Here is a 20,627-nt window from a genome sequence, read left to right on the forward strand (position 1 = left end):
TTCGGGTAAGTGTCCCTATCTGCTCTCTAGCGATTGGAGAAAATGAGTGCCAGTCCGAGGAACCCGTGTGTAATTGGATGTGACGTTGAGGGGGCGGAGCCCTGGGACTGGATAATAAGGGCTGAGTGTCATTTCCCCTCTGTCAGACAGCAAAGACGCCCCCCAGCTCTTGGCAACCTTCTCAGGCTTAGGGCTTCTCCTGAGCTCCGTAACGGGCCACCCAATTGGGACCGACCTTTAAGGCATCCTGGGCCCACGCCAGCCTGTAGACCCTCATAGTGTGACCTGTGACCCCTGGTGTTGATTTGGGGTCCAGCCCTTGGTGTGGGCTGAGAGGGCGGCCATGGAGCTAGGCAGCTGTTTCAAGACTTATGAGGACTTCAAGGAATGCTTCAACGCCTACAAGAAGGAGAACAGGTGCTCCTTCATTCTCAGGGACTGCGTCTCCGTCCGCTTCCACAACCTCAACCACGGCACCTCCATCCGCGAGGACATCCTGTAAGGGCGGGGCGGGGGCGGGGCAGGAGGGTGGGGAGGAGGCCGGAAGGTCCCCAGGAGGGCGGCCTGGAGGAGGGAGTGCAGTTGGGCCCCTGTCTCTATGAGGATTCCACAGGCATTCATTGAGCACCTGCTGTGTGCCTGGTAAAAAGAGACAAAACCTCCGCAGGCATCGCTTTTTGACCAACCAGTTCACCTTCACTTACTCTTTCACAGCTTTTCTGAAATTCATAATAACTGCAGTTTGTCCCATTTTTGAGCACCCACAGTATCCCAGACACAAATTATGGCCTTCGCAAATGGATAAAAACTCCTTGGCGAGAATTTTCTTCATCAGTCTTCTCTTTACAAAGCAAGAACACTGGTCCATTGTTGACTAGTTCGTTCATTCATTTATTCATTCGTTTGTTCTATAAATGGTTCTTGAGCGCCTGAGATCAACAACCGTTTTTCAGACACTTCCCATGTCCCAGGCAGCGTTCTATATGCTATATACGCTTTACACCGCAAGGCCATGTTGAAAATTAAAGGGAAATGTTATTTTTACCATTTGGCAGATGAGATAAGAGGCTTGGAGGCTAAGCTAAGGGTTGAAAACTCAGTTGCCTTCAGGACTCTGGTGAAACACCCCAGTGTAAGAAAGTTTAGCTTTTACTTTATAAGAAAAACAATGATAAAATAACAACCAACACCAAGTCTGTATGAGGGAGAACAGATGTGTGAACTGGGCAAAATGGAGAACAGGCTCTATCTAATGAACTCCAGCTGATGGTTGCCATGTGAATATGAAGATCCAGTGTTGCCAGAATTTGGGGCAAGAAGAATCAGGATTCCAGGCTTTATGTGAATTTATCCACTTTCTTTAAAAATGGAAAATCAGTTCAAATTTGAACACATACCACGTGGGCCAACTCTGAGAGTCAAAATATATCTGAATTTGAGACCTCTGGGTTGAGACATTGAGCCAAAGCTCCCTGTCTCGGGAGGCAGGCTGTGTTTTTTCTCCTTCCCTGAAGTCTAGCACTATGCTGGGTATAGATAACAAAAAGATGAATAAGTAACTAAACCTGCCCTCAAAGAGCTTGAGATGGCACACAGTTGGACTCAGGCAAACTGACTAGAATGTGATCAGTGCTTTGAAAGAGATGTGCAGAGGACGACTTGACAAATGCCTGTGGAGAGGTGAAAGGCTTCACACTGGAAGTAATGGTTTCTGCTGGGCCATGAATGAATGAGAAGGGCTAGTGTACAAGTTCAGTGGGTAACTGTTGAGTAGCAAGAAGGATTTGACCAGAAGGAGCTGTGCTGAGGCACAGATATGTGAAAGAAGTTGGAGAAGCAGTGTGGGATGCCATGCTTGGCGGGAGACCGTGTCAGTTGCAGTTCACCTAAAGGGTCTTAGGTACCACTGTGCAGTGTTTGGACTTTAACCTATGCCAGTAGCATCTTTCTAAGCAGTGAATAATTACAAAAAATAGTCTGCTCTCAAGCTGCCCACAGTCTAGGTCAGATAATGTGCAGTAGCCTCCCGTTGCCCTCACGATTAAGTCCAGGATCATTAACCTGGCTCACCAGACCCTCGGACCCTTCTGACCTCTCCACCTTGCACTGTGTGCCCCACCCACACCGGGTCTACTCCACATTCAGCCTCTGTCCAAAGCCCTCAGCTTCCTGGTCCTTGCACTTACCACACCTACTGTTGGAATAACCTTGCCCATCCACTTAGCTCGCTTCTCCTCAGATATCAGTCGTTTTGCATTTTTAAAAAATTGTAGTTGATTTACAATGTTGGGTTAGTTTCAGGTATGCAGCAAAGTGATTCAGTTATACATATATATTTATATTCATTTTTGGGGGTTCCTTTCCGTTATAGTTTATTACAAGATATTGAACATAGTTCCCTGTGTTATATGGTAAATCTTTGTTGTCAGTCACTTTGTATACTGTCCTCTCTGTACTATATATCCTGAACTACAATTTACTTAACATTTTTCTTTAAATTGTTCTAATGTTCAAAGAAACTTATTTTAGAACCTATCTAAGCAATAATATATAAGAAGTAACAGTATAGTGGCAAAAACATAGTATATAATTATAAATAACTATTATTCTTGTGTAATCTGAGATCATTTTGGGCCATTTGTGGAAAACTCTGTCTTAGCAAATTATTACTTTTCCTTCAGATATTAGCATGATTTCCGGGAAGACTTTCTTAACTGCCTGAAGATTAGGTCAGATGCTCCTGCTCTGAGTTCTGGCAGCACCCGGTGCAGCTCCTTGCCCGTTGTTTTGGGATACACTGTACAGAGGTTTCCCTGGTTTGCTGAGCACTTCCAGGGAGAGACTCTGGTTTATAGTTTTTTGCGTTCTCACTGATGAATGTAGTGCTGCTTGCATAGGATCAAGTCCAAACACCTCACATTCGCTCTGAAACACTTTCCAGGTGGATCATCCCCAGGTCTAGCACAGGGCTTGGTGCATAGCGGACATTAAGTAACTGTTGAATGAATGAGTCAAGTGTTAAACATGTGATTCACGGAAATTAGGACTGCAGGGACTCAGACAAATCACAGTGGGCTGGAGAAGGAAGCAAGAAAAGAGGCTTCAGCTGAGCACCCCCAAAATGGGAGGTGTCCGGAGGTGTATTTTCTATTTGCTGCTCTCACAAATTACCACAAACATAGTGGTGTAAGCAATACACATTTAGTATCAGTCTGTTCTGCGGGTTAGAAGTCTGGCACAGGTCTCACTGGGCTAAAATCAAGGTGTCAGCAGAGCTGCATTTCTTTCTGGAGTCCCTAGAGGAGGATCCATTTCCAAGTCTTTTCCAGCTTCTAGAAGCTGCCTACACTCCTTGACTAGTGGTGCCCCTCCTCCATCTTCAAAACCAGCAATGGCTGGTTGAGTCGTCACACCACATCACTCTGACCCTGCCTCGTCCCATCTTCTTCTCTGGCTCCTCTTCTGCCTCCCTCTTCCACTTTTATATTCCATTTTCTATTTTATGTTGGGCCCACTCAGATAATCTAGGATAATTTCCCTTTAAAGAATCAGCTAATTAGCAACCTTAATTCCATCTGCGATCTTAATTCCCCTTTGCCATGTAACCTAACATATTCCCAGGTTTTAGAGGTTAGGAAGTGGACATCTTTAGGGGACCATTCTCTCTATCACAGGAGGATTAACACCCTGGAGGGAGAAATGGTGTGTGAGCTAGTGCAGATGTTAACATACTGTACTTAGAAGGCGGTGAGAAGACCTGCTTAGCCAGAAGGAAGATTTATGCTGGAGCAGTGGGAAGAAAAATGGAGGGACTCAGCTGATAGATTAGAGGCGAGGTTGGTTTTATTTCTTTTTGTTTTTGCAGGTTGAACCATTTAAAAAATGAGTTTGTTTTTGAATGGTTAACGTAGTCATTTAATTTTTTAAAATTTCAAACCATATAAAAGGGTCTAAAAGCCCGTTGTCCTTTCAGTGTGTTGTCTAGATACAACCACCATTACCTTCCTGAGATACTGTGAGCCTAAACAAACATATCTTGTGTGTACCTATGTGTCTTTTTTCTTTAAAACACAGGTGGCTGCCTACTATTTATACCCATCATTCTGCACCTTGCTTTTCTCACTTATCAATGTGTTTTGGAGATTATTCCACATCATTTATTCCATCATATGAGCCCTTTAATTCATTGATTTTAGCAATTGTTAACAGAAACCTGACTCCAGGCTGGTGTCTGGAGACACAGTGTTGAAAATGATAAATTGGGTCCCTGACCTCATGGAGCCTCCCCTCTGGTCAGGGAGACAAATATTAAACTCTAATCACAGAAATACTGACTTACTTACAATAGTAGTAAAACTTCCAGAGGAAAAGTTGGGGAATGACAGGAGTGGAGGTGTTGGCTGACACTTAATACCAGTGCAGGCTCTTGTTGAGAAAAAACCAGTCCATCCCTAACATTCTGTAGAGAGAGTTTACAAAGCACACTCATGTTCATTGTCTGACCTAGTCCTCTGAATCACCGTGTGAGAAGTAGGTTTTGTTATTTGCATGAAATGAGTTAACACGTGTAAAGTGTTTACTACAGGGCCTAGCACATAGACAATATTCCGAAAGATTAGTGCTATTATAATCATATGAGTGTGCAGATGGAGAAACAGCAAAAAGTTGACTGTTAAGAGAGCTAATAGTTCTCCCTCTCTGCTTTACATTAAGGCTCAGAGTTTCATTATGTAACTCTTTGAAAGCTGTTACTTACCCTCCTGAGTTCCACATGCTGCAGCAAATGGCGGGAGAGAGGATTGTTACAGTAAAGGGGAGGCCAGGAGCAGGGCCAGAAGTAAGCAAGACTTGGAAGAGGAGAATAATAAGAGAACCTGTAACAAAAAGTACAGGCACACCCAGAACCACCAGGTGGGAGCCAGGGAGGTCTGAATTGGGTACAATTACAGCCAAGAAAAATGAGAATAGGCAGAAAGGAGGGGGCAAGTAGGAGCAGAGAGTAGGGGAAGAGTTAAAGAAACTATAAGAAAGCAGCTTTCAATTAAAAAATTAAAAAAATTTTAAGTGCCTAGTTAAAACTGAAGATCAGACCCAGCCTGTTTATTGCCAGAGCTCTTAACTTCCCTATTTAACCACTAGGTTCTAGCAACTCTCTAGTATTTATTCATTAGACAAACTTGTAGTAAGAGGTAAAAATGTTTACCCCAGGCATTGAGCTGTGTGGGGTACAAAGATGAGTCAGTTGTGGTCTTTCCCCTTGAGGACAATAATGTGCTGAGCTAGTCTGTGAGGAATTGAATTCTGAGCAGCTCAGGCCAACAGATTTTAGTAGGTTGACTGCTTGTGGGGATGTTGTAAAGTAGATTGTTAGATCCCGGATTGGATGCTGGCTCTGTGCAGAGCACACTGTTTGGGGCTTTTTGAGTGATACATAGATATGTGGGATGAGCACTTCCCCTGCTGGGCTGGAGGGCAGGTGGGGGAAGCGTTTTCAGGAGATAAATGAGCAGAGCAGTGTTTCCCGGCAACCAGATACGCATGTTACTGGTGGTCAGGCGAGATGATTCTAATACTAAGTATTTATGTTAATATCTAAACATAAAGATCCTTATTACATAAAGTGAGCTGATTCAGAGAAAACCATTTGAAAATAATAAGGCAAATGTTATATGAGTGGCTATGGCAGATGTGAAGGTGGTTTGTGATTCCTTGAAATCCAGAAAAAGTCAGCATAGCGGTTAAAAGTGAGAGCTTTTGTCAGGGAGGGTATAGCTCAGTGGTGGAGTGAGTTCTTAGCATGAACGAGGTCCTGGGCTCAATCCCCAGTACCTCCACTAAAGATAAATAAGTAAACCTAATTCCCCACACAATATATATATATATATATATATATATATATATATATATATATATATATATATATATATTTTTTTTTTTTTTAGAGTGAGAGCTCTGAAGTCAGGAAGGCAGGCTTTAACCCTGGCCTTGGGCAAGATTTTTAATGTCTGTGGCACAGTTTCATCCTTTGTAAAATGAGGAGAATGTGGTGACGATTAAATAAAATACATGTACTGGCTGAAACATAGAGGTCAGTAAATATTTGCGAAGTTGTAACTGTAGGACATGATGGAAAGCGGGAGGTATTTGTAAGAGTCAGAGAAATGTGCTGTGGGAGTCCATGCTAAATGACCAAAACTCCCAGTAGACTGGGAGATTTTGTGATTTTATGCCCAGTTTCCCTTCCCGTATATTTATAGATGGTTATTGTGTTTTTCTTTCTGTTATGTCTTTTGGGGAACTGATATTCTTCAGAGTCCATAAAGTATTCTGATGTCTCTTTCCATTGCTGTTCAGTTTAATAGCTATCTTTTTTTTTTTTGTTATTGTTGTTCCTTTTTTTCTTTTATAAGTTTGGTTTTTGGGGGGTTTTTGGTTTATTTATTTACTTATTTAATAGTTACCCTTTGAACACTCTTCTGGAACGCATTCCAGACACTCTGCTGAGAACTTTACAGGCATTGTTTTAGTTAATCCTCATAACACTCTTTCAACTAAGCCCTTGTTATCTGAGTTTTCATTTTCCATGTATCCACAGTCACAGGATTGTGTAGGAAAGCAAAAATCTCCCTAATAAACTAGCCACTTTTAAAAATTAGCCCCTACTTAGTCATTCCTTCCTGCTGATTCCTAGCAGTCCCATCAACACTTTGGTAGTCAGTTTCTGGCTAATGAATAGATGTGGTGAACAACAGGATAAAAAAAAAACAGGATAATACAGTGCAAATAAAACTGACTACGGACTGAAACTGCTGGTCTTCCAAGAGCTGGAGGGCTTGGTGAAGTCCCTGCGAGTAATGACAGAGAAATCCTTATGTCACCCTCAGCCTTGTGCCAGTTGACAAACGGAGAAGGGAAATCAACAGGGACAAAGATATGATACAAACTTGAAAAACAAAGGATTTGCATAACAAAAAAATTAGGCCCTTGAGAAACGTGATAAAGCCCAGGAATATTCTGGTAAAATTGACTTTTACATATTACACAAGTGAGACAGGAAATAAAATATCATAGTGTTTGGGAAAAAAATACACCTGGGCTGGGGAAGGTTGACACTTTAAGTCATTCTTGATTAATCTGAGTTGGCAGGTAGCTGTCATTATAACTTCAATTTTGTTAAATACAACATTTTCATAATCCTAGTCTCATTTTTTTAAAGATAAAATTCCACTTGAATCAGTTTTCCACCATTTTCTGTGAAATATGGTTTCTGGAGAAGTTTTTGGCTGCAATTAACTGAAAACCCTGACTCAAAATGCCTTATTTCTTAGCCACGAGATGATCGTTCAGCAGCCCAGGCTTCTCCCTTCTTGCCGCTTGGCCACGCTCAGGGCTCAGCTCTGCTCTCAGGACGGCTTGGCACAAATGTGGCAGTCACATCCAGGAGAAAAAGCCTGCCTTGATTTCCTATCATGTCTCTTGGGGCAGAACTGGGCCAGTATCCATGGCCATTCCTAATGAGATTGCCTTAATTGTTGCCTTAATTGGCTTAGACTAGCCCTGAAGCACTTAGCAGTGTGGGGGAGGAGTGTGCCAACCTGGCCTTCAGTGAGGGAGGAAGAAGGGGGCTCAGGGATGTTGGGTTGGCCGCCAACAGATCCTGCCACAGCCTCTTTTCGGTTTTATTGAAGAACAGTTAATGTCTAATATTATATACATTATGGGTATACAATACAGTGATTCACAATTTTTAAAGGTTATACTCCATTTAGAGTTATTATAAAATATTGGCTATCTTTCCCAGGATGTACAATATATCCTTGTAGCTTATTTTATACCTAATAGTTTGTACCTCTTAATCCCCTACCCTTATATTGCCCCTCCAGTCTCCCCACTGGTAGTTTGTTCTGTATATCTGTGAGTCTGCTACTTTTTTGTTATGTTCACTAGTTTGTTGTATTTTTTTAGATTCCACATATAAGTGATACCATACAGTATTTATCTTTCTCTGCCACAGCCTTTTAAATGAATTCATTTTTGGTGGTACTGATTATTCTTGGATCAGGTACTGATTATCCTTAGACCAATACTCTTATCATTTGCATATTTATAGATAAGAATTGGAGGCTTAGAGGAAGTAAAGTGACTTGTCTAAGTTCACACAGTTAAGTGGTAAAGCTGGAATTTAAACTCAGATCTGCTGGCTCCAGAGTCTTGTTCCTAACTCAAGCTTTATTGTCTAAAATAGCTTTTTTCCACCTGTAAAAATCCTATTCATTGCTCAAGGTTCAATTTACACAAAACAAGGACACAGATCTTAGGCAAACTTAAAAGCTTTAAATCTGTTCCAATCCCTATAGTCAAGGTGAAGTCACTCTTTATTCAGTTATGAATATATTGCTTTTACCTCTAACCATTCATTTAATTTTGACTTTACTGGCCATCTCTTTGCTCACTAGACTTTGACAGTAGAGACTATCTAATCTGTCTCTGAAGCCTTCTGAGCAACTAGTATAGTGTTTGGTACATAGTAGGACTTTATGAATGTTTGAAATTAAAGGACTTGTCCAAAGTTACAGTAGTGCTAGGACTGGAAGCGAAGTCACGTGACAGAACTCTCCCAGTGGCTCAGTGATCTTCCTAATATACCACTCGTGTTTTAAGAAGGATTTTCTGTGTCATACAATCACTAATTTAATGTTCGTTCAGGGTATGTGTTCAGAGCACCCCATCTGCCAGGGGCAGTGCCAGGCACTGGGAGTACATAGAAATAAGTAGAGATTTAGATGACTACAGTGCCCAAAGAATTCTTCCAGAAGATTTGGGTACTTCACTGTATGGAAGTTATGTCTCAATACAGAAGATTAAAGGAAGCAGGAAGGAAAAAAATAAGAGGCTTCAACCTAGTACCCGTAAAGTTTGAAATGCATGATGCCAGCAAGGACGGCATGCTTAGAGATCTCTGAGGAAGTTACTGAACCTGAACAGTCGAGAGTGTTGAGGCTCAAGTTGAAGAGGGTAAAAATGAGAATTCAGAGAAAGGAGAAATATTTTGAAAAAAGACAAGCAGCATAATGGTTAACTCCATAGACTGCAGCCAAACAGGCTTAGTTCAAATCCCAGATCCTCCAGTTTTAGCTGAAGGATTAAATCCCAGATTCTCATCCGGGAGAACCTCCTTGAGCCTGTTTCCCCATCTGTAAAACGTGGATGGTAGAACCCTTTTCTTGGTGTAAGATGATGCATGTAAGGTGCTTACATGTAGCCTGGCATATAATAATCCTTAATACATGTAATAGTGGTAGGAAAGAATTTAAAAGACTTAACATAACATGGATATAGACATGGAGAAGGAGGAATTAAAAAGAATGCTGAAGTCTCCTGGGAGATGCCGTCATTAATGGAACCAGGAAAGGTAGAAAGAGCTTTATGGTTGGCACTCACGAGTATCTTTTCTTCCTTCCTTCCTTCCTTTCTTTCTTTCTTTTTCTTTCTTTTTTCCTTCCTTCCTTCTTTCCTTCCTTTCCTTTCTCTTTTTCTTTTTCTTGTTTTTTTTTTGGATGAGGTTAACAAACATACACTATGAGCACATAAAGTCAATATAATTTGATGAGCTAGAGCCATGCTAAGATGTTGAGCCCCCAGAAGGGTAGGGCCCAATTTGAGGCGTTGGGGAAGGCATCTTAGGAAGGATTGTGATTACACGAGGTCCTGAAGGATGAGTAAGCTCTGAGATAAAGACAGGTGGGCAGGGCACAACAGAGACATGAGTAAAGGCACGGAGGTGAGACACAGGATAGTGAACACGAGAAGCTGTAGACAGTTTGTCTTTGTAGGGTCCTAGGGTACAATAAAACAAGGTGGCGGGGCGGTGGAAAACGAGGCGGGACAGTTAGGCAGGGGCCGTGCAGCGGTCTCCCCTTGCTGGTCTTGCTGAGCTAGAGATGACGTTGCCGCTCTGGCATTGTGCACGCAGCACGTGCAGGCATTTTCAGCCTCAGGCCTCTCCACCCTGTTCTTGTGGGCCTGACATATCCTATTTTTCTAAGCTTGCCCCACAGGGCAAGCAGACAGGACTGGCTGGATTAGAGTGTTTGGAAGTGGGTGGGTGAGATGCCCAGGCTGTGTGTCATGTCATGCCAGGGCTGAGATTTTTTCTCTCTTCCCCGGTCTTTGGATTGGGACACTCCCTGAGGAGGCAGAGTGTGACCACGTCCTGCCCACCTATGCTCCCTGAGTCATTCATCCAGCATATCTTTGATAAGCACCTGCTGAAGGAGTAACATTTATGTTAAGTACCTGGAATACACAGAGGACTAACTTACTCTTGCCACTTGAAGATAGCCCCACCAATTGGAAAGGTACTGTGTAAACACCCAAGAGGTCACAAGGTTTAGGGGCTGTAACAACAGTAGATGACTTTTATTTAGAATAAATAAAAGGCTGAACCAGGCTCTGTGCTAAATATTATGACTGTGGCTAATTCTCATAATTAGACAACCCCAATTAGATAGTTTTACTTTATGATGAGGAAACTGCAGCAGAGAGGTGAAGTAACTTGCCCAAGGTCAAACAGCTTCCGAATAGTAGAGTCTGGATTCAAATTCCGAAAGTCAGCCCCCAGCATCCCCACTGTTTAACTACTACTGCTACCCAGAAAATCTGCTAAGCATTTTATTTAAATAAATGTTATAAATCCAAAGTAAGGAGCACTTACTGTGGCTTGAGGGCATCCATAAAGGTTTCCTGGAGAAGGTGGGACCTGCTTTGGGCCTTGGAGCATGGGTTGAATGAGGCTAGGAGAGAAAAAAGAGCAGATTTTCAATTTAATCACCATTCTCCTTTGAATCAGCACTGTCAGCCTAGAATGGCAAAGCTAGCAGCACCAGAAAGACCGTCTGGCCCAGGGCTTCTCACTCCCTTAGGATGTGGATGTTTTTCTTTACAAGAAAGATGAACACAGATCTTCCCTCTTAGAGAGGAAGCCCAGAACCCCTGAAGGGCTCTTTTATCTCGGCTGCCTGGAGCAGGAGGCGGTGGCTCCAAAAGGCAGGAATGAAGAGGAAATTTTATTTTATTGTTTTAAGTTTATTTACTTATTCATTTTAATGGAGGTACTGGGGATTGAACTCAGGACCTCGTGGATGCTAGGCATGTGCTTTACCACTGAGCTCTACCCTCACCCCGAAGGGGACATTTTAAACAATGAATAACCAGCTCTGCTGCTGCTGCTTATCCTCCCTTGTATCTTGCCTCAGACTGAATTGTTGACGACTACAGATGGGCAAATGAGAGTAAATAAAAGGGGTTGGGGCTTAGAAGTGCTACAGATGAAAATGAAGGGTGTTTTAGTTGGAGGGGTCTTGAAGAAAGGCCTGAGTGCTTCAGGACTAGAGAGTGAATGTAAGTCTTTCTTTCTTACTTCCTGTGCCGCACTGTGGTCTCCAGGAAACTCAGCAGCAGCTCTAAGTCCCTACAGGGTCTAGTCTTATAAGAGAAAGAGGTGGTCAGCACCTTTTTCATTGTGACCTCTGCCTTCCCTAGATACGTGCAGGTGAAATTTGTCTGTATTCGGACACAGTCAAACAGGAAGAAAACACTGGAGGCGGACTTGTGCCCAGCATACTTGCTCCTGCAGTACAATGAGAAACTGGATAGATTATTTATCAGTGAACTCAACACGCAGCATGTACATGTTGACACCAAAACTGCGGGTCCTAGAGGAAACAAATCTCAGAAGACAACATGCCCGCCGAAACTCCAGCCTGTGCAGCCCGCAATCAAGAAAGACCTTGGCACGGCTAAGAAGTCCCCAGTTGAACCGTCATTTTGCCTAGATAAGGTCCATGCACCCTCAAAGCCAGAACAGGAGGGCATGACTCCTTCTGACCTCGCCAAGATAGCCAAAGTGATGAAGAACTTTCTTAAGGTGGATATGGGTTCCATGGCCTCGTTCAGTGTGGGCAGCAGCCAAGACCTGGACCGGCTCAGCTTCCAGAGCAGCAAGATGAGCGACCTATTCACCCGCTTCCCAGAGAATCTCTTGCTGCACCGGGTGGAGAATGCCCAGGGCCACATCCTCTATGCTTTCTTGGTGGAAAACAAGGAACGAGAGGGGCGAGTGGTACACTTTGCAGTGCTCAAGGCTGAGACAGCCACCTCTGTGGCCAAGATGCTGAATACCTTTACAGAGTTCAACTCCGATTGGCCCAAGGTCAGGGTGGTCTTTGTGGACCCATCTTTCCCTCATCGTGCCATCCTGCAGGAGATCTTCCCTGCTGCCCGCATCCTCCTTTCCATCTACCACACGACCCGACTCTTGGAGAAGAAGCTGCATCGTAGTTCAGCAGATCCGTCCTTTAAAAGGCTCATGAAGGAAGCCCTGCGGGAGGCCGTATTTGTCACTTCCGAGGCTAGCCTGCAAAATCTCTGCCAGATGTCCCAGGCCCTGCTGGATGAGCAACTCTTCAGCTTCCTGCAGGCCCACTGGTTCTCCTGTGAACTGCTGTGGTACATGCACGTCAGGAAGGGCCTGCACGCATGTAACACCTACATGGACAGCCTGGATGTCGTCACCAGCAAGGTGTCGAGCCTCTTCCGGGAACAGCAGTCCCTGCTGGACTGCATCCTTCGCTTTGTGGATTACATAGACTTCTTCAATACCAAAGGCTTGAAGAACTTGCCCACTGCTCCACCCAGGTTAAAGAGAACTCGGTCAGCAAGCATGGCACCAAAGTCCAAGAAGGCTTTTGGGATGTGTGGAGGGAGCCTCACCAGGCTTCCCGTGCAAGAGACAAAGCCAGACCCACAGCAGGTACAGCTGCAGCCACTGCAGCCCTCCCAGGGTGGCATGCTAGACTCCTTACACCAGAGTGGCTCCGATCTGGCCTACAAGCTGTGCCACAATGAGTGGGAGGTGGTACAGAACTCCACCCACCTGGTGGACATGGCTGGCTCCTCCGTGGACGTTCAGCTGCTAGAGGACTCCCACCAGGTGAGCAAAGACGGCTGCAGCTGCAGCTGCTCCTTTCAACAGTGGTACCACCTGCCGTGCCGGCACATTTTGGCCCTGCTGCACACCAGCCAGAAGCCGGTGGGCGAAGCCATGGTGTGCCGCCGGTGGCAGAAGAGGTACCAGCATCTCCTCGGGCCCAGCGGGGAGCTCCAGGACCCTGTTGTGATCCCAAACACAGGCCAGCCTGAGAAGCACACAAGGCACGACATGATTCAGGACCTAAGCAGGGAGCTGGCAAACCTACTGATGCAGAGCGAGGGACCAGAGCTGGAAGAGCGCTGTTCCACCCTGCGCAAGATTGTGGACATCTGGGCTGCCCCCTGCCAGCCGCCTGAGCCCTGTCAGCAGCCTGGGGATTTCAAGGATGTGGGCCACCTCCCTTTCCTCTGGGGAAAGCAGGAGGAAGGGGAGGGACTTGCTCTTGCTGGAGCCACAATTCACGATTGAAACACTTGCACTGGGTCACTAACCCCTCTCCTTGGAAGTCTGAGAGGTCATAGTGGGCAGGACATGCGAGGGGTCAGCATTTTAACCAATGTCTTCCTAGGTGGGGTTCGGAAAATCGTTACAGTGGGAAGAAGAGGAACCTCACTGTGTGACAGTCCTTTGAATCTACCCCCTTTCTGCCCTACCTTTCGCTTTCCTTGGGAGCCTCATTTATTGTTCAAGGCCAAAGTTATCTCCATGCTGAAAGGTCATGCCTCTCTCCCTCAACCCCTGAGGTCTGGTCTTACCACTTTACAGAGATGAAACCTTGCCCCCAGGATATTATCAGGAGAGATAAGATTCACCTGGGAAAAGGGCCAGTTTGCAGGGACAAAGGGAAGGAGGGTGATCCTTGGCTGTTGTTGCTGCTGTTTACAAAGAATTTGTTATTTGTATTAATTTTTATTCATATTAAAGTTTTCGTTTTGTTTTGTTTTTTTAAATAAAATAAAATAAGCAGGGAAAATGTGTGCTGCTTGGACAGGGAAGGAACTAATGGGGGTTGTGGATCCTAATAGAACCTGATGCCTGAAATCCAGTGATTAGCAGTCTGCCCAGTACTTCATCCTCTTCCTCCACCAAGCCTTCAACATTGACCTTAGGCTGCCTCATATTCTGGCAGGAAGAAGCCAGGTAGTTTGGGAGGGAAGAAACCTGAGTCCGAAACAATAGCCGGCAACTTGCTCAGGGCCTGTCAGCAAGCCCCTAATTTCTTTGACCCCAGTTTCCTCATCTGTAAAAATTAGTTGGCCTGTTCTAATTCCAGTTTCCCCTCTAGATTTGATGCAGTTTTAAGCACCAACACTGACTTTTGTTGTTGTTGCTAGTTTGTAATCTTAATCAGGTGAAGCCTGGTAGCCACCCAGCTTGCCAGGAGCCATCTTCGGGGCAACCAAGATCAAAAGATAGTAGTCAGGCTTGGTTCTTGCACTAGTTCACCATGACCTTAAATGGTCACAGAGCCATTCTGGATCTCTCTCTCTCTCCTGTAAAATACTGGAGGGGGCTGAGCTGAGGCTCTGCACTCTCAAGGAGATCTGGATCTCCTCAATTCCAAGGGCTGGGACCCTTGACCCTTTTGGAGAGGCATAATTTTGATCTGGGCCTGTTTCCCCATAAGGCAGAAGATACAGTACAATTACAGACACCCCTTCCTATCCCTTGGGCTTTGGAATTTGACCGAAAAAGAAAAAAAAAATCCGTGAAACACCGCTATTTATTTTCTTTTTTCCTTTTTGGCTCTTGAGGGGGTTTCCATAGTAACGTGCTCTTCCCAGGTGTTAGGCTCCAGAGTTTCAGCCTCAGGGCTCAGACTCCCCTGGATTCAAGTGTCTTCAGGCCTTCATTGGTTGCCGCCAGCCGAGCCCCCTCGTAACCCTGGTAACAGTGCCCGCCCGCGAGTCGCCGGGCTACGATTGGTCGGCCCACTAAAGACCGAAAGCGAACTCCTCAGGCCATTGGCCCGAGTCAAGGCGAAGCTGGCGCCGCGGTTGGTGAGCCTAGAGGTCAGTCAGAGTCAGAGGCAGGGTCAAATAGGGAGAAATGGCGACGGAGCCAAGCTGTGGGTGAGTGATTTCTGAAGGGGTGGAGGTGTGAGGCAGCTGGTGACCGCAGTCACCATGACACAGTTCCCAAAGGGTTGGGAGGTTTGACTTATCTTCTGGCTCCGGGCAGACTCCAAATGGGAACGTCAGACAACCGCATCCTCCCACCCAGGTTAGAGGTGAGAGGTCAGAGGCCGCGTCCCTTCTCTGTCCCCAGTTTTTGGACTTCAGGTACTGTAGAAAGCAGTCAGGAGCCCGAGCCAAAGACTCAGCTACCAGCTACTTACAGAGTAATGGTGGGCAAGTCACTTAACCTCTTTGAGCCTCAGTTTCTCATCTGTAAAGTGGGGACAATAACCTGGTTTGGGGGCTACATAGAGGAAACATTTGAACAAAGTATTGCAGTTAATAGAGGGATTTACGTAGAGGTTGAGAGGCTATGCACATTTGTTAAACCTATTTTACGGTTAAAGGGATTGAGGTTCAGAGGGTGTCACTGACTTGCCTAAGATCACACAGCAAATCAGGGGCAATTGCAGTTCTCTTGTATATAGTATACCAGGACCAAATGAAAGGATGGATGCCAAAAAGTAATTTGTAAATATAAAGTGCTATACAAATATTTTAAATGCTCTTCAAGGAGAAAAAAAAAGAAGGCCGCTCTGGCCTTCCCATCCATTTAAATCTCATGGAAGCAAGTCTTTGCCAGACTTCACTATCTGATATATCCTTTTTCATTTACGTGTTTATTGTGTATCCCCCAGAACAGTGCTGATACACAGTAAGCAATAAAATGTTGTCTGGATCAATAATTGAAGAGCCAAGCCTCTTCTGTCTCCTTAAAACTTCTGTTCTTCTCCATAGGCCCATCTTTGGAACAAGATCTGGGAACTACAGTCCAGCCTCAAGCCTCAACTTAGTTGGAGTTTGAAAGACTGAGAGCCTTCTGTATAGCAGCCTCACATTGAAGATATTTTGACCTTGGCGTCTAGACATCTCCCATCTCCCCCATGGCTCTGACAATGCTGAATGAGCTCCTGATTGAGGACCCAAGCCCATCTCTGCTGCTCTATCAGGTTAGCAAGACTGCCCAGTTAGATACCCTCAACTATCAGAGCTGCTTTATGCAGGGTGTCTTTGCCCATTTCCCTGAGGTTTTATTTATCCACCGGACCTATAACCCAAGGGGCAAGGTGTTATATACCTTCCTGGTGGACAGACCTCGAGTACAGCTGGAGGGTCATCTTGCCCGGGCAGTCTATTTTGCCATTCCTGCCAAGGAGGATGCTGAAGGCTTGGCCCAGATGTTCCAGGTATTCAAGAAGTTTAACCCAGCATGGGAGAGAGTCTGTACCATCCTGGTGGATCCCCACTTTCTCCCGCTGCCCACCCTTGCTATGGAGTTCCCTGCAGCTGAGGTCCTGCTCTCTGCCTTCCACGTCTGTAAGTTCCTCCAGGGCAAGTTCTATCAGCTGTCCCTTGAACAGCCCATGGAGAGGGCGCTCCTGACCTCCCTGCAGAACACAATGTGCTCGGCCACAGCTGGGAACCTGAGAAAGTTGTATACACTCCTGAGCACCTACATCCCCCCGGCCGAACTGCCAGAGCTCCACTTACACTGGCTGCTCAACGACCGCATCTGGCTGGCCCACCGCTGGAGAAGCCGAGCCGAGAGCAGCCGCTACTTCCAGGGTCTGGAAGTCACCACCCGCGTCCTCAGCCAGTCCTTTGGCACCACCCCATCTGTGGAAAAAGGCGTGACTGCTCTGCTCCGATACATGCAGCAGAACTCTGGAGACAAGGCAAGTTTCAGCCTGGGCTTGAGTTCCCCGAACCATCATGCGCCTTCAGACGTCAGCCCTGAAAGCCCCAAAGTGGAGCAGTTGGTAGAAGCCCACATCCAGCACTCTCTCAATGCCATCTGTACAGGCCCGGCAGCGCAGCTCTGCCTGGGTGAGCTCGCTGTGGTCCAGAAATCCATGCACCTCATCGGCTCCAGTTCAGAAAAGGTGAACATACAGATCCTGGAGGACACACATAGGGTGCAGCCCCAGCCCCCGGCCAGCTGCAGCTGCTACTTTAACCAGGCCTTCCATCTGCCCTGCCGCCACATCCTCGCCATGCTCAGTGCCCGCCGCCAGGTGCTCCAACCTGACATGTTGCCAGCTCAGTGGCCGGCAGGCTGTGCCACCAGTCTTGATGACATCCTGGGCAGCAAGTGGAGTGAGACACTGGAGAAGCACTTGGCTGTGGCCCTCCTCACTGAGGAGGTGGGTCAGCTTCTGCAGCACTGCAGCCAGGAGGAGTTTGAACGGCGGTACAGCACCCTGCGGGAACTGGCTGACAGCTGGATCGGCCCTTATGAACAGGTCCAACTCTGATTACCCTCAGCGCCCGGAGAAATTCATACAGACGTATGTACACATGTCCACATCCACCCCTACACACCCCCGCCACACACTCACACTGTACTTCCACCGGCCCTCCTTCCAGGAAAGGAGGACAAGGGTCTTCTATTCTGCAGCCTGCTCCCTAAAATATGTCTAGTTCCCTAAGACAGGAGTCAGCAAACCGTTCCTGTAAAGGGCCCAAGAGGAAATATTCTAGACTTTGCTGGTCATGTACAGCCTCTGTTGTATATTCCTGGTTCTTTTGTTTTGTTTTGTTTTTATGGGTTTGCTTTGGTTTTTTTTAAACAACCTTTTCAAAAGGTAAAGACCATTTTTAGCTCAAGGCCTTACAAAAACAGATGACCTTTGCTCTAAGAGAAAAGATAAGACACTGGGTGGAGATCAAGGGTTGGGGCTTGGTAACAGCTTCCCCAGTCGGGAGATGACATCTGACCCACAGAGGAGAGGCCCCTCAGAGGCAGTGGCTCACCCAGGCTCCCAGCCTCACCACCCCGCCCCGCCCCGCCCCATCCTGAAGTCATTAAAGTTGAATGTTGCCTGTTCTAGCATTCGTCTAGTTTTGTCCTGTAGAAGGCAGTTTAGGAAATAGTATGGAAAGAATAGACTTTGGAGTCTGACATTACATCCTGGTTTCTTCCCAGCCTGATTTGTGAGGCCGGGTTCTGCTTTGTACTAGCTATGGGACTCCAGGCAAATCACCTCTCTAAGCCTCAACTTGTTCACCTGTGAAAACAGAGACCCCTACAGTTGGTAGGATTAAAGAAGACTGGGCCTGTAATGGGCCCGATGCCAGTTGGTGCTCAAATAAGAGTTAATTTTCCTTCTTTGCCTGTGGTCCCATCACCTGCCCTCAGCAGGCTGAGAAACTTAAGGTAAGAGGAAAATTCACACTGCCTGGGACTTCACACAAGAACTTTTGACTCAGTACCAAAACAATACAAAAGAAGCCTCCCCTCTCCCAGCAGGGCACCCAGCCTCAGGTAATTAATTTTCATGGCCATTACTCTGACAAGACCTGTCTCCTGGCTTCATGGTTTCTGGAAGTTTCTTGGGGTCTGGGCCCTGATGAAGGACTGGTGTTCATCAGAGTGGCTCCAACCACCACCCTATCCCCATCCCTGCCATAGGCACCGCCAACCCTGTCTGCCCAAAAACCATACGGAGAAGCCACCCTATGTGTCTGGTGCTATTTCATCCAGCTACAGGCAGGCGCCAGGAGGCTGGCCCCTCCTGGATCTCACTAGGGCCATCGGCCCAGGGGCTGTGTGGGTGTGCACCTGCTCCCACCGCACCCCCTCCACAGGCCCTTCGGGTTCCGGATGGGCCATCATGAAAGCTTGAGCCGCCCGGATCAGGTCCTCTTCCCGTAGGCCTGGGACAGGCACAGTGGGGATGCCAGCGATCATCATGGCCAGGGTAAGGATGCAGATGTCAGGCTGGGAGCTGGCCTCCTTCCCCCCTGCCTCAGAGGGCATTGGCAGAACACCTGGCGGCAGCCCACATAGCAGAAGGGGCCCAGGCCTGCTGGGGTCAGCCAGGCGGGGAGCTCTGCCCCTGGAGCTGCCATCCTCCCAGCCCAAGCTCTCCGGCTGCCTCGCGTGGGGAAATTTGTGGCAGTATTGGCCGTATTCCTTCTGCTGCAGTGTCTCCCAGCTAGCCCCCCCAGGGCAGCCTCTGGCTTCCGGCACTGCCAGGGCTGGGCCCCAGGCTGGGGCAGCAGGTACCACCTGCTCAGCTTTCTGGCTCAGTGGGCCTTGTCCACCAGAGGTCACCACCACTGGCTCTACAGGACTATAGAGGCCCAGGGATGAGCCCGGAGAAGCAGCCCCACCTGCAGAGACAGGAATGAGATGGCATGTTATTCTGGATCTCTTTGAGGAGGGGGCCCTGAGGGGCAGGGCACAGGAGCAGAGCATTGGGAACTGAAGCAATTAAGACCAGCCCAAGAGGGCTGTCTAGTGGTTGGGAACTAGGTTTTACTCTATCCACATAAGTCAGTCCCTAAGGCAGGTAGCTGATGGAGAAGTGTTTGGTGAATGAATGAATGAGAAAGTGGGGAGCTATTGGCAGGGACTTTGGAATGGCTTGTCTTTGAAGAGAATGACTCCAGGGCCAGCCCCAAAATGCCCAGCAGAACCTCCATCTCCCCAGAGCCAGGAAGAAGTTCTCAGGGGAAGTTGTAGTACACCCTCCAGTCCAGGAGCCCCCTCTCACCTTGGCCAGAAGGCAGAAGAGCTGGATGAGTTTGTGGAGACATGAAATAGGACATGGCTGCCCCAAAGCTCCTGTTTGTGAGGGAACAGTCTGCCTCTTGTCCTACCTTCTCCACCCTTCTAGAATGTTACCTCATAGTCCCTCCCTTTTACACCTGGAACCCACCTCACAGAATTGCCTGTTCATTCTAGAACCTATATATGACAATGGGTGGGGTTAAAAGAGTGCTGGACCAGGAACTGGGCATTCTAGGTTCTTGCCTTTACCTTGGGCAAGTCACCTGGACAGTTTTATTCCTTGATGTCCTCGTCTGTAAGATGAGGGTAGTGACTGCCCACTACCTCACCAGAAGTTATGAGGATCAAATGAAATCCTTTGTATGGAAGCAAGTGATTAGAGATACAAATAAAGGAGCCTAGTGTTTTGTGCCGTGTAGTGTGAGAAGGAATATTCTGCATTCATTCATTTGCTGTGTGACCTTGGACAAATACATTCCCATCTCTGGGCATCAGTTACCAACCCGTGAAATGAAGTAGTTGGTCTAGGGCACTGGTTCTCACACTGGGCTGCAAGTTAGATTCTCTTGGGAGCTTTTAGAAATCCTGATGCCCAGCCTTATCCCAGAACATTTAAATCAGAATCCCAGGGGCAGACCCAGTTACCAGTATTTTTCAAAGTCCCTCAAGTGGTTATAATGGGTGCCAAAGTTGAGATCTTGTTCTAGGGACATGCTTCTCAACCCTGGCTGTACCTTAGACTTTCTAGGGGAGCTTTTACAAAAACAACGTCTAGCCCTAATTCTTCAGTAAATCAAATGATAATCTCTGGAGATGGGATCCGGGGCATCAGCACTCTAAGTATCCCAGATAATGAGTAGCAAGGCTAGGAACCCCTGGTCTAAGTGATGTCAAAATGCTCTCTGTCGCTCTGACCTGTCGCTCTGACCTTCTGACCCCCAGT

General features: G+C 46.7%; 3 protein-coding genes across 6 annotated transcripts; 2 read left to right on the plus strand and 1 right to left on the minus strand.

Annotated features, from left to right (window-relative positions):
* Positions 1–131: 131 nt before the first annotated feature.
* Positions 132–13,955, plus strand: ZSWIM3 (zinc finger SWIM-type containing 3). The gene is made up of 2 exons (XM_006202487.3): positions 132–498; positions 11,542–13,955. Exons 1-2 carry the CDS (start codon positions 344–346, stop codon positions 13,457–13,459), a joined length of 2,073 nt encoding a protein of 690 aa, XP_006202549.1. The 5' UTR covers positions 132–343; the 3' UTR covers positions 13,460–13,955.
* Positions 10,381–19,813, minus strand: SPATA25 (spermatogenesis associated 25). Of its 2 annotated transcripts, none has more exons than XR_012061770.1 (2): positions 19,668–19,759; positions 10,381–10,793 (listed from the first exon to the last, which is right to left on the minus strand). XR_012061770.1 is itself a non-coding variant. In XM_006202485.4 (2 exons), the coding sequence occupies exons 1-2, from the start codon at positions 19,720–19,722 to the stop codon at positions 18,653–18,655; spliced, it is 687 nt and encodes a 228-aa protein (XP_006202547.1). In that variant the 5' UTR covers positions 19,723–19,813; the 3' UTR covers positions 18,622–18,652. The 2 variants fall into 2 exon arrangements, 1 of the variants encoding a protein (XP_006202547.1); XM_006202485.4 differs by lacking the exon at positions 10,381–10,793 and adding an exon at positions 18,622–19,284 and having other exon boundaries at positions 19,668–19,813.
* On the plus strand, positions 14,978–17,662 carry ZSWIM1 (zinc finger SWIM-type containing 1). Of its 3 annotated transcripts, none has more exons than XM_006202486.4 (2): positions 14,978–15,063; positions 15,907–17,662. In XM_006202486.4, exon 2 carries the CDS (start codon positions 16,053–16,055, stop codon positions 17,421–17,423), a length of 1,371 nt encoding a protein of 456 aa, XP_006202548.1. In that variant the 5' UTR covers positions 14,978–15,063; positions 15,907–16,052; the 3' UTR covers positions 17,424–17,662. The 3 variants fall into 3 exon arrangements, with proteins under 3 accessions (XP_006202548.1, XP_072800408.1, XP_031543619.1); XM_072944307.1 differs by lacking the exon at positions 14,978–15,063 and adding an exon at positions 15,075–15,221; XM_031687759.2 differs by lacking the exon at positions 14,978–15,063 and adding an exon at positions 15,077–15,273.
* Positions 19,814–20,627: the final 814 nt, after the last annotated feature.

Source organism: Vicugna pacos, chromosome 19, assembly GCF_048564905.1.
Source record: "Vicugna pacos chromosome 19, VicPac4, whole genome shotgun sequence".
In the NCBI taxonomy this organism is placed as follows: domain Eukaryota; kingdom Metazoa; phylum Chordata; class Mammalia; order Artiodactyla; family Camelidae; genus Vicugna; species Vicugna pacos.